Source organism: Carassius carassius, chromosome 26, assembly GCF_963082965.1.
Source record: "Carassius carassius chromosome 26, fCarCar2.1, whole genome shotgun sequence".
Taxonomy (NCBI): Eukaryota; Metazoa; Chordata; class Actinopteri; order Cypriniformes; family Cyprinidae; genus Carassius; species Carassius carassius.
In genome coordinates, this window is record NC_081780.1 from 1244792 (window position 1) to 1260529 (window position 15738).

The 15738-nt window shown below is 37.4% G+C and overlaps 2 protein-coding genes across 6 annotated transcripts in view; one reads left to right on the top strand and one right to left on the bottom strand.

Moving 5' to 3' along the window:
• The first annotated feature begins 521 nt into the window (after nt 1-521).
• On the top strand, nt 522-11232 carry scaf11 (SR-related CTD-associated factor 11). 4 transcript variants are annotated; one of them, XM_059510575.1, is made up of 15 exons: nt 522-702; nt 1031-1091; nt 1261-1406; nt 2355-2432; nt 2521-2600; nt 2676-2746; nt 3332-3369; nt 3454-3554; nt 3661-3777; nt 3916-3989; nt 4873-6945; nt 7227-7552; nt 7755-7931; nt 8018-8128; nt 10336-11232. In XM_059510575.1, the coding sequence occupies exons 2-15, from the start codon at nt 1070-1072 to the stop codon at nt 10444-10446; spliced, it is 3525 nt and encodes a 1174-aa protein (XP_059366558.1). In that variant the 5' UTR covers nt 522-702; nt 1031-1069; the 3' UTR covers nt 10447-11232. The 4 variants fall into 4 exon arrangements, with proteins under 4 accessions (XP_059366558.1, XP_059366557.1, XP_059366555.1 ...); XM_059510574.1 differs by having other exon boundaries at nt 3335-3369; nt 8009-8128; XM_059510572.1 differs by having other exon boundaries at nt 523-702; nt 8009-8128.
• Nucleotides 11233-14040: 2808 nt separating this feature from the next.
• The window catches only part of arid2 (AT-rich interactive domain 2), a 35136-nt gene continuing 33438 nt past the window's right edge, over nt 14041-15738 (bottom strand). For both annotated transcript variants that reach the window (XM_059510578.1, XM_059510577.1), the window contains exon 21: nt 14041-15487. In XM_059510578.1, the coding sequence (XP_059366561.1) occupies nt 15376-15487 (112 nt within the window). In that variant the 3' untranslated portion in view covers nt 14041-15375. The remainder of the gene's footprint in view (nt 15488-15738) is intronic.

Sequence of the window (15738 nt, forward strand, 5' to 3'; positions counted from 1 at the left end):
GATCTCTTATTGGTCAGGTTTATTCTAATTTATGTTAAAGGAACCAATCAGCGTTATTGATACAATTAATATAATTTTAATCGACAAAATACCAAGGGATCTAAAATAATACTCAAGCAGGACTTATTTTGGCTGTAACTCTCCATAGTATAATATATCAGTAAAAATTATAGGAATTTATTAATGGAAAAAATATTTGTATCACTACTTCTCAGTCTTGTGGAGAAATAGCTTCATTTTATGCTATATTTACATATTATTTTAACATTTCATATTAGTAAATAACAAATTATATATATATATATATATATATATATATATATATATATATATATATATATATATATATATATATATATATATATATATATATGTTGTATAATTTAAAATGTATTGAGCAAAAGGAGCTCCCTCTTGTGGACTATTTTAAATTTTTTAAAGCATCAGCCGCTCTTCTGTGAACCTTAAACCCTATCACGTGATGACGCGGTGGGTCTCCCATCATGCCCCGGTCCAGCGCCACCCAGCGGTGAAGAGGTGGCACTGCAGCTACTGACCCACATGTGGCCGGACGCCTAAATTCATCGCAAGTTCGAGCGTAAATGCTCATGAAAGTGCACGAAAAGTGTGTGTTATTTCGCGCTGAGGTGTGTCCTGCGTGTTAGTATATGATCTGAAGCCCGTGGAGGGACGCGCGCGGAGGTGAGTGTGTGCTAATTACAACAGATGCTAACACAGCTAGCCGCTTCACACTAATAAACAAGAGTCTTAACTTATAAACACGACGTGTAAGTAGCTCGATGTGTGTCTTTGCGTATTACCCACACTAACTATTCATAAAGGACTAACTTAAGCACTATAAAAGCCCATATTATCGTTCAAGGCTCCTAAAGAGCAGCTAAAACTTTAGCTGTTCTGAGAGAGTAAACAAACAGCAGATAAAAACCCAGTGACCGAGTTGCGCTGTCATTATGATTATCTTAATGTGTGCTTTATTACACATGTTTCTTCTTTAAATGTGCTGGTACAGTAAATAAGGGCTCAGAGGTGCCGTGAACCGGAGCCAAAGATGCAAGAGGGGCCAGGAAAGGGTAAGCAGGGTTTATTCATATCTGGAAATGATGCTTTTGTAACTTTACACACTAAAGTGAACTAGGCATGTAGGGCTGGGTTGCTGGTTTTGGATGGGAGATGCATGTTATATTTGACTGCATCATTCAGTAAAATGTTTTAATTGAAACTCTGTGGTATTTTGTTCAGGCGGGCAGAATTCTGATGAGAGTTTGGAGGATGAGGAGGCTCAGCGGTGCCCGATTTGTCTGAACCGAACCAGACGGACAGATAGAGCCAGACCAGACTGCTGCAGACACGTCTACTGCTCGGCCTGCATCCTCCGCTGGGCTCAGGTCAGCTGCCACTTCTGATTTATAAACCTTATGCATACACAAATATGGAGTTGAGCAGCAAATCCGCCTATTAGAATGACTTCTGAAAGATCATGTGGCACTCAAGACATTTTACAATACAATCACAAAGAAAAAAGCTACTTTAAATTGCCACAATTTTTCATAATATTATAGTTTTTACTGTATTTTTTAACAAGTACACACCCCCTTGGTTAGCAGAAGAGACTTATTTAAAAAAATAAACCATACTATAACATTAAAGATGACAACAGTAATGTATGTGTATATATGTGTATGCATATATATCGCTTTTGTTGTTGTTTTTCTTATTCTGAAGCAGTATTAATATCAGTGTTCTATCAGGTCTTCCTTTAATTTGTGATATTTGCTACCTTAAATTGATTTCTAGAACACTCTATACCTTTTTAAAACTTCTAATTTTTGTGATTTGGTTAAAAAAGTTTTGTTATGCTGGTTGACGGTTTCTTCACATTCCAATTACAATCACTTATTTAAAGGGGCTAAATGTATTTATATGTATTTATATCGGCTGTGGAAGGTGAAGGACTGTAAAATGTTTGACCGAAAATATTATAAGATATGAGTTATCTTGTCATGTCAAATTCTTAAATTTAATCTATAAATTCTGTTAGAACAATATGTAATCAGTATCAACAACATATGAATCCAAACCCCAAGTAGATGGCAGCAAGTCACTCAATGAAGGATAAGTGAGTCATTGAATTATTGACTCGATTTGTTCAAAAACGCTGAATGCATCAGTAATTAAACTGTTGTGTGTTGCTTGGAGTTGAAAAATGTTCTGCTGTGGCTTTGTTTGAAACTATTTTCACAGACACAAAAACAGTCAATATAGTGACTCTGATATATCAGTCTGTATAATCTGCTCAGGTGGTAATGTGTAATGTTGTATGTGATGGGCTACAGATGGTTCAGTCCTGCCCGGTGGACCGCAGACCCTTCAGTGTGATCTATTTGCAGGGCTCCTCGCAGCAGTGCATTAAGGTCAGATGCCCTTCTGATGTCTTGTATGTCATGGTGAGAGGCACTTATTCCTGATGAAACTGAGCCAAGCTTCTCCTCTGTGTTTCAGCTTCCTGTGAAGGCACCCAGACCGTCAGAGCCGCACAAGTGCTGCAGTCAGGAGGGCCAACGAATGTGTCGCATCTCAGTGTAAGTGCAGTGTGATTGTGTTTGCTGCGCATGTAGTTGATCTGATAATTAAATAGGTAATTGTGTCGTTAACAGGGGAGAGACGGGAAACACGGAGAGATCGCAAGAGAAAACAGCTACTGCCAAACAGAAATGCCACAGAAAATGTATGTGCTTCAATATAAATTCTTGTCTTGTTCATGAAGTGTTTGCATGGTTGTGAAAGTGTGATATTTCATTATAAAATAAATAAAATAAAAAATTAATAAAAATGGAAAATCTATATAAACATTATAAAAAAAAAAAAAAACAAGTTGCAACAAATTACTACAACTTTAAACAAAATTAAAAGTAAATAGAAAAATCTAAAAATAACTAATTTAAAAACCTAAATATTAATATGTATATGTAACATGTAAGGCAACAAGAACAATAATATAATTTCCAATTTTAAATATTAAAAAATAAATGTTTATTGATATAAATATATTTTTATTTTTTACATTAATATAAAAAAAATCTGGTACTGCACAGTATATTTCCCCATATAGTTCATCTTAACTGTAATACTGTAAATGTTTTCATGTTTTATTTTTTTAGTAAGAGATCTGTTGCATATAAACTAAAGATTTGTATTTATTACCTGATTGCCGTAATGAGCTCTGTATAACAGACCAGAAAAAAAATAAATGTTTAATGACTTGAAAACTCTCCAAACTTGTCAAAATAAAACTAAACAATTTCCCTCTCAGCAGATGATTTGGATGCATCTGTGGATAAAAACAGAAAGGTTAGTCTTAAACTAATTGTTTTTCGTTTAGTCCTATCACATATAAACAAAACAGGAAGTGTTAAGCATTGCTTATGTGTGCAGGTGAATGGAGACTCATGCCACTCTCTTCTGCTCACTAAGCATTTTCAGTCATCACTTCCCAGCCAGCAGGAAGCGACGGTGGGCACACTGCCACAGATCATGTAAGCACACACTGACATAATGACAGAAAACCATGTGACTTTTGTTTCTTTTTCTGAACAGTGTCTCTAGGATGCATGTTAAAGTGTTTTCTGTTTTACACTGTAGGACAGGATCTGTTGGGGTTTCTGAGGAGGGACCAGATGGCGTCCAGTGGAGGAGAATAGAGAGAAAACGCAGGTGGCTTCCTGCCTCTGTACCGATCCTCTCTACAGGTGTGCCCAGGTGAGAAGCATGTTTCGATCAGCTTTTGTTTTGAAAATGTGAATGTGAAATGTAGTATATGTGAAATTTGGCTGCTATTTCCTTCTGTGTGCATGTCCATTGTTTTGGCTTACGAAACTTTTACTTATCGACTTTAAGGGTATCACTCCGCTCTCACCTGCTTCTGTCAGCTGTCTCTGCCTCTCTGAATCTGCTGCTTTCTGAACACACAGGTATGTGCACTCGAAAAAAACAAGTTGTCTTTAAGTTATATGAAAGAACATGCATAATACTCAAGTTGTTATTTGAAATTTGTTCTTTAGTTTTTATTTGTACTTTTTGTTTCTACCTTATCTTTTCAATTAATTTTTGTTTGGTTTATTTTTAATTTTCTAGCTTCTACATTAGTTTTAAGGTTTTTATTTTATTTTTTTTATATGTCCTAACAAGCATTATACATTTTATAATGCTGTTAAATTGTACTTTATTTTAATAAAACATTCAAAATTATAATAATAAAGGTTGTATTATTTATTTTGTATCCATAAATAAATAAACAAAAATTTCCTATTGCTATTTTATTTTAAGTTACTGAATTTTTTTTAATTTACTGATGTATGGGTTAATTAGCTTTTGTTAAAAAATAAAAAAAATAATAAATAATAATAATAGTTTCCCTGTAGTTTTTTTTTATTTTCTAACTGGTTTAAGCATTTCTCTTGTCTTTTTTTATATTCGGCAATTTAGTTTTCTTTTTTGTAATTTTTTTTTTGCTTTTATTATAGATACTTATCTAGTGTATGTACGTGTGTAAATATATATATATATATATATATATATATATATATATATATATATATATATATATATATATATATATATATGTAGAGAGAGAGAGAGAGAGAGAGAGAAAGAGAGTGGGAAAGAGAGAAAGGGAGATTTTGGTAAATATCTTACTTTTTAAAGGGTTTCATCTTTATAATAATGAAAGTTCTTAGTCCGTATTACAAATGAAAACTAAAATGAATTTTAGTTTCAATTCTTCCCAGTTATGTTACTATTTAAATTTTAATTTCTTTTAGTTTTTATTAACACTTTGTTTCCTATGTTTATTAGTTCCTCATGGCATAGTTTGTGCCGTCACTTGCCCCAAAGGTGAGAAAAGAAAGGGAACCAGGGGCTCTGGGTCAAAGACCTCAGTGAAACCAGCAGAAGCTGCTGCTACCAGGCGTTCCTCTAGACACAGTCGCTCTGAGTCAGAGGATTCCTCAGCCGCACAGTCACAGCCAACAGATTCAGATACCACGTCTTCTACACCACAAACCATAAATGATACTCATGCATCTACAAGCAGAGGGCAGCAGGGGAACAATCCAAGGCCTGGAGCAAAGACAAGAGGACGTCCAAAAAAGATGAAGGTGGCAAGACCTGAGGATGAGGAGCAAGAAACTGAGGTTGGGAATCATACGGAAGATGGAGTCACAGAGGAAACAGAACCTGAAGAATCAAAAACAGACCAGAAAGCAAGTTCTGATCACATCGATGGTGATCATGAGCCAGTCGATACAGAAGAGAAGATGGAGGTGGAGAATCAGATGAGTCCAACTGAGGATGAATGTGCTTCCCCTGATGCCAGTAGCCAGGAAGAGGAAACGGCAAAAGTAGAAGAAGTGGTGACCGAAAGTATGATTGAAGTTGAAGACAATCAGATACTTCCACAAGAAGATAGCAAGCAAGAAGTGGAGACAAATGATGAAGACCATGACGAATTAGTGAATGTTCCACCAATACAAGAGCAAGATTGTCCTTCTCCTTCCTGTGCAGAACTAGAAGAGTCTCAGTCTGACTCCCAGGACGCAGAATCATCTCTGCAAGTGGAAACAACAGCTGAACCTCCTACAGATGCTACAGACCAGACTGTAGATCGGAAATCAGAGCCTGACACTACAGAAGACTGTTTGGACAAGCATGAATCCAGTAGTCCTCCACCTCTCAAAGAGGACCAGGCTGATGAACTGTCGGTTCCAGAAGAGGAAGGCGTGCCAGAATCAAAGGACACTAATGCAAGTTGTCCTCAGGATAACACTGACCTCATTCCTATGGAGTGCGATTCTCCTGCATCCGAGATTGTAGCCCACATTGCTGAAGCTGGGATGGATCCTACTGCGAAAGAGCCTCAGGTGGATGATCCAAAGCCCAAACTTGATTCTTGTAAGGAGGATAAAGTCTCAGATAAGAGGGAGCGGGAGCGACGATCCCGCAGGTCTCGCTTTCATTCGCCTACGACCACCTGGTCTCCCAACAGGGAGTCTAAGAGCGAAGGGTCTCGCAGGTCAAGGTCTCGATCACGGGATCGTAGCCACAAGAGACGGTCCACGTCTCGAAACCGTGAACAGCAAGAGGAGGTGCGGGATGGCAGGTGGAATCGGAGCCGTAGTCGTAGTAGGGAGCGGAGTCGCAGGCGACGTAGTCGCTCCAGAAACAGAAAGCAATCCGGACACCGGAGCCCATCCCAGGAACACGCTGATCACGGAAGCAACTCTCCACGCAAGAGAGAGTCTTGGGCTGAGGATGGCTGGCGAAGCAGGGGCGATGGACGAGGTTTCCGCAATTCCAACTGGAGGAACAATGCAGAGAAACCTGGGCATTTCTCATCAAGAGAGCCCGATTCGTCTGACAACGGCAAATTCCATGAGGCATCGCCCGAGCGAGGCAGGAGCGAGAACCCGGATTGGGTGCAAGAGAGGGAGAGGCTTTGGGCAGACACTGATTCCAGAGGACGTGAGCCACGAAGGGACGAAAATGCAGGTGATCTGCCTGCAGAGTCCTGGTCTCGAGGTGGCTGGAACGCTGGCCGTGGCAGAGGAGGCACACACTGGACATCCAGCCAGCAGGGCGAGCCAGCAGATAACTGGAGGCAACGTACTTCTTTCTCAGGGACAACAAACAATGCAGATTCTTATAATCGCTTCAATGACAATAGACCTGGAGGGAAGGGAAAAGAGTTTGAGCGCACTGAGAATCCGCTGGATCGTTCCGGATGGTCATCGGCGTCCAGCTGGGCCGTACGCCGAACTCTTCCGGCTGATGTGCAGAACTACTACTCGCGCAGAGATCGGGGAGGCGGGAACAACGCCTGGAACAGACAAGAGGAGGACCAAGGTGTACCAGGAGTCCCAAAACAAGCAGGTGTGTCTTTATCCAATTAAAGGCCATAAATCCAAATCATTTAAAAAAAAAAAAATTCCATTTTACTCAATTCCATCAAAAGTACTTTATGGGTTGTTGACATTTTTTCCTCTCTGTTTTCTCTAGTCAAATAATACTAATTTAACAACAAATTTGTGTTTCTAGTGCATAGACAGTGAAGTTTATCTAAAGCCCATCTTGCCAGGTGTGCATTCCCACTTTAGCATGTTCGGGTCACTTTAACATCTCCATTACATTCATGTCTGTTTTCCATATTCCAGACCCCCCCCAGAATGAGCCAAATGCACCACTGCCAACAGAGGTGGTCCCAGCCCTGCCCCCTCCCCTGATGACCCACCAGATGGGTGTGATGGGGGTCCTTCGTTACCCCATGGGGCCTCTGCTGCCAAGACCTCCAGCTGTGGGTCTGCAACCTCCTCCCCAGTTTAGCTTGCCCCCTCCAGTGCCAGTTCAGCTGCACCCCACTGGGGCGCTCCTCCAGGTCCCATCCATGTCTGTGCAGGCACTGCCTCCACCTCCACCACCGCCTCCACCTGTGCAACAGAGCTGCTTCACCGCAGCACCGTCTGAAAGCTACCCGCCTCAGGTAAGCACAATGATTATGTTATAATTATTCCGTCTTTGATTACTCGTTATCTTAATTTGTGTTTCAAAGCTAAACGGAGGTCTTATGGGTAAAAACATGAGGGTGAGTAATTAATGACAAAATGTACATTTTTGGGTGAACTAACCCTTTAAATGAATTTATGTATGAGCCATTTTGGTTGTAACATTTGCATACTTCACAGCAGGTGATGTCCAGTTTTCCTGTACAAGGCAAAGCTTCGTTCAAACCCATGCCAACCAAAGTAGCTGCTGTGCCGCCGCCTCCTGTCGGGACGCCCCGTGTGGCCCAGCCATCCTCTATCACCACTCAACCTGCCTCTCACAGCAAGGCCCACGCTGACAGCTCGAAGAAAGAGAAGGCAAGTGTTGCACATTTAAGCAAACTAATCCATGCTATTGTTGATATTACTTCCTAAAATTCATTGTCCTTTTCAAGAAATTGCAGATTCAGGAGCGGGCCATCAATGAGGTGAAAGCAGCGATTAAGCCATATTATCAGAAGAATGAAATCAACAAGGAGGAATATAAAGAGATTGTACGGAAAGCTGTGGAAAAAGTAAGTAAATCACAGTCAGTGTTGGGGAGTAACTAGTTACATGTAACAGCGTTACGTAATTTAATTACAAAATTATTGTAACTGTAATTAGTTACAGTTACTAAGAAAAAATGAGTAATTAAATTACAGTTACTTATGAAATTTTTAACGATTACAAAGGGGATTACATTTGAATATTTACACACATCCACATACAGATTTAACTGATTTCATTCCCAAATTGCACTGACTATTCTGAGACATACCGCCCTAATAATTTCCGGGATGCGGAAACACAGTCTGGTTCGTAGAATCCAGTCATAAAAACGAAATGCCTAACGCGGACGGAATATGCCACATTTTGGATGACTAAATCAAAAGTAGGTCAGTACACTTGAATCAAAACATGACATGGACTAGTGTCTGTGAATATAAAGCCCCAAAAATGCAATATATGACTTGCACATTCTGCGTGTCTGTGGAAATCAGGCGCGGACTGAACACCGGGAGAACCGGGACAATTCCCGGAGTCCTGGCAGCCGATTTTGCCCCATTATTTAATATCATTATTGTATAATTGCCTGCCGAATGTACTAAAGCGATCATTTGCGAATCCGCCATTTGATAATTAAATCTCTAATAAATCATGAAGTGTTAGTCATGACTCGCGCGCTCTCCGCACCTACGCCAAACGGTTTGGATCAGACTCCGAGTAATCAATGCGAGAGAGAGAGAGAGAGACGGAGAGAGAGAGAGAGAGAGAGACTGAGAGAGAGAGAGAGAATAGAGAGAGAGAGAGAGAGAGACTGAGAGAGAGAGAGAGAGACTGAGAGAGAGAGAGAATAGAGAGAGAGAGAATAGAGAGAATAGAGTGTACTGCTGGAGCAGAGAAGCAGAACTACTGTTCAGGGTTTCAGGTCAGTTTCATCTGTAAAGATGCTTTTTTGTCTTTGTTTTTTTATTTATTTAATCAAGCAGCAGCACGTTGCTCATCAGTCATCACTCAAAATACTATATAAAGGACATCATTATTATCTGTTGTAATGTTACAGTAGTAATTTAGCTGAAAAAAAAATCATATTTTTTTAATAGGTTTAGGGGGAGCTACGACTGACAACAACACAACCCTTACGAAAATTAACATTTTAATATTTAACTATAAATCCAGAGAAAATGGTTACTATTGGTTAACTGTGGTAACCAAAAATGTAAAATTATTTTACAAATGTATTTATTTAAAAATCCATTTGCAAAAAAAACAAGGTTATTTTACTTTTATATAGGCTAATAAAAGCAAGGTTAATTTTTGTAAGGGAAAAACATGACTCGTGTACAGTATTAGGATTTTTCTATAAAGATATTGTAGTATTGTAGAGTATTGCATTGTAAAGTATAGTTTTGTTCAATCTTGAGTATTAAAGTTATGAGAGAGATGGATAACGGCAAAATAAAGAGACTGAAGAGAAAAATGGAAGTGAAGGTGCAGTTCAGGAGAGAACTTTTAATTATTTTGCATTTCCCCAAATTAAAGATTTAAACCTTTTTTATCTCAGGTCCATACAAAAAATAGTTTTGTCCATGAATTTGTTTGTATGAGTTTGAATTTTCCAGTCTGAATTTTTTTCCCAGTCCGCCCCTCCTGTAAATTAATGGCAAAGACATGGTTTCATTTACTACACATAGGCCTACTGAAGCTCGCAGTGTTTTCAACCTCTGCTGCCTCAATATAGGAGTACACGAGCACATAAACATAATTTCTAGAACTGCTCTGTGTCACTTCATGTGCATTTTACTTATTTTGAGAAAACTATCATCATATACAAAGAGACAGCAAAAACACAAATGTTTAGGATTTTATTACACAGAATACGTCACATGCTTATTAGATAACTGTATTTAAGTTGATGTATATGCTTTTATTATTCTTTAATTTTCACAAATTTATAAAAGTAATCAAAAAGTACTCAAAAGTAATTAGTTACATTACTTTAATAAAGTAATTGAAAAAGTTACACTACTATTACATTTTAAACAAGGTAACTTGTAATCTGTAACCTATTACATTTCCAAAGTAACCTTCCCAACACTGATCACAGTTGAACTTTGTATTCATTTTAATTTTAGTGTAACTTTTCCTCTGTTCAGCATAATATTTTGCTCAATTTTTTTACGTTGTGCAAACAGCTTTACAAATGCACACAGTAATTATTTTTTTCTCCTGCTCTCAGGTGTGTCACAGCAAAAGTGGCGAGGTGAACGCCGACAAGGTGGCTAACCTGGTGAAAGCGTATGTTGACAAATACAAATGCATCCGCAAAAGCAAATCCGAGAAGAGCTGAGGGTCGCTGATCTGCTGACTGCACAAGTGCAATTCCTCCACCGCGGGCCGCTGCCAGTGTCACTGACTGGAGCCGTTCTTAACTCATTTACATACAAGGATGAAGATTTTTCTAGAGATTACATATTTTGTTTAATTTGGATTTGATATAGTGCAAATGCCCTTTATTGGATTGTGTTTCAAGGGTGGGTGTATGTGTGTTGGGGGGGAGGGGGTCATCAAAGATCTGTAATGGTGTCGCTCTAATTGCATTTTGCTTCTAAAGTAACAAAGATAATGAATAATTAAGGCTGATGATTCAAGTGGTACAACTGGACCTGTCCTGTCTCGCCCTCAGTCTCTATGTCTATGTCTCTATGTCTCTCTCAGTTGTCAAACATAAAGACTTTTCCCTTTAGAAGCATCGAAACAATCTGGAGTATATGTGCATTAGCTTTATTATTCCCTGCAGATGCTGAATGTGTGTTTGAGTGTGTGTGATTCAGTCATAACCTTACGTGGAAAGAACACGGGTAGTTTGCTGGTGAGCCGAGATGATTTTGTTGTCATATCCAGGTTAAAGTCCTGTAATTCTGTTTATGCAGTTCAATCACTGTCTGTTTACCCTCTCAGAAGCAATGAAATAAACCAGAGGGCTGTTTCATTACACAAGTTTACCAAATAAACCAGGCTTATTTCAGTTAATTTGATTTACTCAGTTGATTTGGTTCAAAATAAATCAGACTAACTGAAATAAGCCTGGTATATTTGTTAAACTTGTTTTATGAAATATGCCTCATGAATCTCATCTTTTGTCTTTTTACTGAGGACAGATCAGTTTGTGTTCCCTGAGTCGAATCAGACCTCTGATATCTCAAACGAGCAGACCACTGAGCCACTGGAGGTTTTTAAAATTTATATGATTTATTTTGTCGGAAAAGAAAGGCAAGCCAACTGACCGTAAACGAACGCCCTCCTGTGGTGGACTGTTTGAATTACATTACTGGTAATTATTTCGATTTTAAACGCCCTCCTGTGGTACTTTGTGTGAATTACATTACTGTTACTTTCTTTTAGCATTGAATTATATTGCGTTGATTTAGTATATAATAAATTGTTCTTTACCTTGTTTTTAGGCAGCAAAGCATGTGAAATTAACTCCCTTATATTTAGTAAAAAATATATTTGTACATTTGTGGCACACATTATTGACAATTTTAAAGTTTAATTGCCCTCCTGTGGTGAATTGAGTTAATTACCCTGATGCAACCCATTTCTATTGCTAAAACTCAAACCTGAAGAAAATGTTAATACATTTTTTTGTTGATTCACGTTTATGTGTAATCAGTGCAGCAATAAACTATCTGGCAAATTGTCTATTTTTGCTGAGTTTAGTAGAAATACATTATAATGTCTGTAATATAAATTTTGCGAGTCAGAGCGCCCTCCTGTGGTCAGTTTGGGAAATACATTGCTGCTATTTCAGCTATAATTGTAATGAACAATTAATATTAATGGTACTATTGCGTTCTACCTCCCATGTGTAATTTAAAAAGGCAAGTGAACTTAACCTCCTGTGATTAACTTTGTAAATTACAAAATATCTGTTAGATTATCTATTTACATTAGTTGGAATTTATTTTTTCATTGAATCTTAAGCGCCCTCCTGTGGTGAATTGCGTGAATTACACGGCTACTACTTTCCTCTAAAGTTGTAACTCGAATAAGAGGAAAACATGGCACTAAATTATTTTGTTCTGAAATATTAAATAAAAAAAAATCAGTCGGTTTACCTAGAAATAGGGTCACCATACTTGGCTGAATGTCACGTCACCAACTCACTTATATATAGTACACCTGTAATATACATTTACATTTCGAGTTTCAACGCCCTCCTGTGGTGAATTGTGTGAATTACATAAATGCAGCGTATGTCTACTGCTGAATCTCGGGTTAAAATGGAAACTTGCATTACATGATTTTGTATTGAATCGGATTAGTTTTTACAAATGAGTGTTTATTCTGCGCAGTGAAAACGTTCTTATTATTGAGAAAACTAATAAGATAATTAAACTAATTAAAAAAACAGACTGTAAATAAATAAATCTATATAATGCCAGTCAAAGAAACGACCGCCCTCCAGTGGTGAATTCTGTGAAATAAATTGCTGCTACTTTAGCTAAAACTTTTAGAACACTTGAACATAGAAAATATGATAAATGATTGCTTAGACTATATCATTTAAACTAATTTTAGATTATAAAAATACTATTGATATTAATAGTATTATTGTTATACCTCCCATTTGTTAAAAATGGATAATACATAAAATAGTAAAAAGAAAGAAAAAAGTCAACTGAACTGAAACGCCCCCCTGTGGTGAACGAGGAAATAACATTTCTAATAAATTATGTTTAGCCAGATGAATGAATGAATGCATGAATACATAAATAAACGTACAAAACTAATTACTAAAAGCTAATTACTTTTTTCTTTAATAGAAAGATACTGTATTTTTAATATACATTTAAAAATTCGAGTCGTTACGCCCTCCTGTGGTGAACTGTAAGAATATGTATATATATATAACTAATGCAATTTATTTCTGCAGATATAAATCAAGGTACTGTAGATCTTGAATCACATTATTTTGTAGTGATTCAATGTATTATAATAAACTGTTGACGACAAAAAAAACAACAACTAGCAAATGACCTGTTCACACACACACACACACATATATATATATATATATATGTATATATATATATATAATTAATTTAATTAATTACTATCACTAGAAAATATTTTTCAGTAAGGAAATAGCCGTAATAGTGTAATTCACACAGTTCACCACAGGAGGGCGCCCGGACTCGAATTATCTTATATATATATATTTATTACAGAACACATGATAGGTAAATCCTGTGGTGAACTGTGTGAATTACTCTTATTACGGCTATTTCCTTGCTAAAAAATATATTCTATTGATCGGAATTAATTATATATATAAATATAAATATATATATATATAAAATTAATGTAAAGATCAAATTATCTAAATATTTATATAACTATTTGTAAATTGACATTGGAATAATAAAACTGGTTGTTTTAATACCTTTTTATTTTAAGATGAAATAAGACCCAACAATGTTCTTGACAATTTTTGAAAAACGTAAAAATGTAAATAAATAAAATACATAAAGATATTATTTGCATTAAATTTGACAGGTAAAAATTGCTTGCATCAATCTTACATAAATGGATCCACTTCTTTACAGAAAACAAAAGTGTAGAAACGGTTCTCAGAGTTTTGTAATTATTGCAATGTAGATTGTTTTTTTGTACTGTACTACAAAAACAAAGAAATCATTAATGATCAAATTATCTAAATATTTAATGATATTTAAATACTTTACACATGGGCATATTGTGTAGCTCTTATCTGCACCCCAATTTCTCTATATGCATAATAAAAGTCATGATATATATTTTTCTATTAACTTTCTATTACTGAAATCCCTAATCGTACATACCTATAAAAAAAAAAAAAAAAATTATTCAATCCAGATGACTGAGGGATCCCCAAGGGAAAAAAGGCATGTCAACAGTGTGTCAAAAATGTTCAGTCTTTTATTTAAAAACTATAAACAGTCACCAAAGTAAATGAAGCCAATCTATATCAGACTGTTAGATATATGCATCATCGCACACCCTACAGACACTGCAGAAATGGTGAGGGGGTGGGAGGGGAAGGGGCCGTGACCCCGCTGGGATGCTAACACAACAGGCAATAATAAATGTTACACAACACACAGCAGAGAGGACAGCCTGGGGTCCGGGAGCCGGAATGTGGCGTGATCGTAAGAATGGATGAAAAAAAAAATATATATGGAAAACCCAAAATAGTACAATAAAATCCCACACTATATTAAGATAGAAAAAAGGTCTGGAGGAAAATATCATACCTGCACGGAAAGCAAATAACACAGGAGAAAACCTGTATAAAACTCCATGTATTTAAACCAATTTACAAATACAAAAAGAATCACGTACGCGCGGTCGGGCTCGTACTCCGACGCTTACAGTGAATACAGGTTGAGGGGAATACCTTCAATATGTTTGTCTCTTCTACAAAATGACATATGATATATTATTTCATACTCTTTCAGCCAGCAAAATGAGTTCTACAAGTTATAACAGTACAAAAAAGGGGAGAAAAACAAAAAAAACAATCACAGTTCCACAAAAAAAAAAAACCTGTAGCCCTCCGCCAGCCCTCCCAAAACTTTACAGCATCAGTACCTTTGCAGAATATTTACAGGGTTTAAGTACATTCATCCACTGCTGAGTATAGAATCACATCTCAAACAAGTCTGAACCTACTAACGTAATGCTTCTGATACCAGCGGGCAGCAGCGGCATGAAGGAGGGAGATTTAACTTTATATCTATTCACAAATATTTACACAATTTTTTTTTCTTTTCATTTACTCATATTGGTATTTATTTCAATAATAAATAAGTGAAAATATAATCGGCTCAAGTAAGAAAACCAAGCTATCAAGTTGTAAAGAAAAAACTAAATCTAGCCACACCTCTGCCACACTTGCCCCGCCCACAGAATCCCCCCCACGCTCCTCCGGGAACTATAAAAATGTGCTCGTTGGGCCAGGCGTGAAGAGGGGGTCAGAAGAGGGAGATAGGCGCTGGTTTCTGAGTGGCTGGTGGAAGACCCGTGGCAGTTTGTGAGGGAGGTGGAGGAGAGGGACTGGGTGGAATGGAGAGAGAGAGAGAGAGAGAGAGAGAGAGAGAGAGAAGGGTGTGTGTGTGTATGGGTGGGTGGGGGGTTTAGGGAGACGACCCAACGACGCTGGCGACCTGTGTGGCAGCAGAATGGGGAAATGGGCTTCTCGTCTCCTTCTGAAGGTTTTTGGGTTGAGCTGAGCTCAGGTCTGCAGAGAGCGCGTGAGTTCGTAAAGGCATTTGGCGAGCGTGGTGGAGACTTCCATAGTGCTCAGCGCCAGCACAGAGAGATGATTTTCATGCCGCCTGACCAACCTGAACACAAACACACAACAATCAGACACTGATTACATTTATGAAGTCTTTTTTTTCATGCTAGAAGTCACATTTCAATCCAAAACAAAAAAATTACTTGCATTGAGAACGACAATAACAGTATTGCTATTAATATAATAATTAATAATAACAGTAATACTAATCCATTCTAATCCAAAAAGACCATTTTAAGTCTTAAAAATATGAAAAAAACTGCACTGTTAAATTAAACATTCCCTACATAAATCTTA

What these genes read in the sequence shown, in the direction of transcription:
- scaf11 (XM_059510572.1), top strand. Translation starts at nt 1,070, where the DNA reads ATGCAAGAGGGGCCAGGAAAGG. An exon ending in CTGTGGATAAAAACAGAAAG is followed by an intron (nt 3,370 to 3,453) that starts GTTAGTCTTAAA and finishes TTATGTGTGCAG; the next exon opens with GTGAATGGAGACTCATGCCA. An exon ending in GCTGCTTTCTGAACACACAG is followed by an intron (nt 3,990 to 4,872) that starts GTATGTGCACTC and finishes TATGTTTATTAG; the next exon opens with TTCCTCATGGCATAGTTTGT.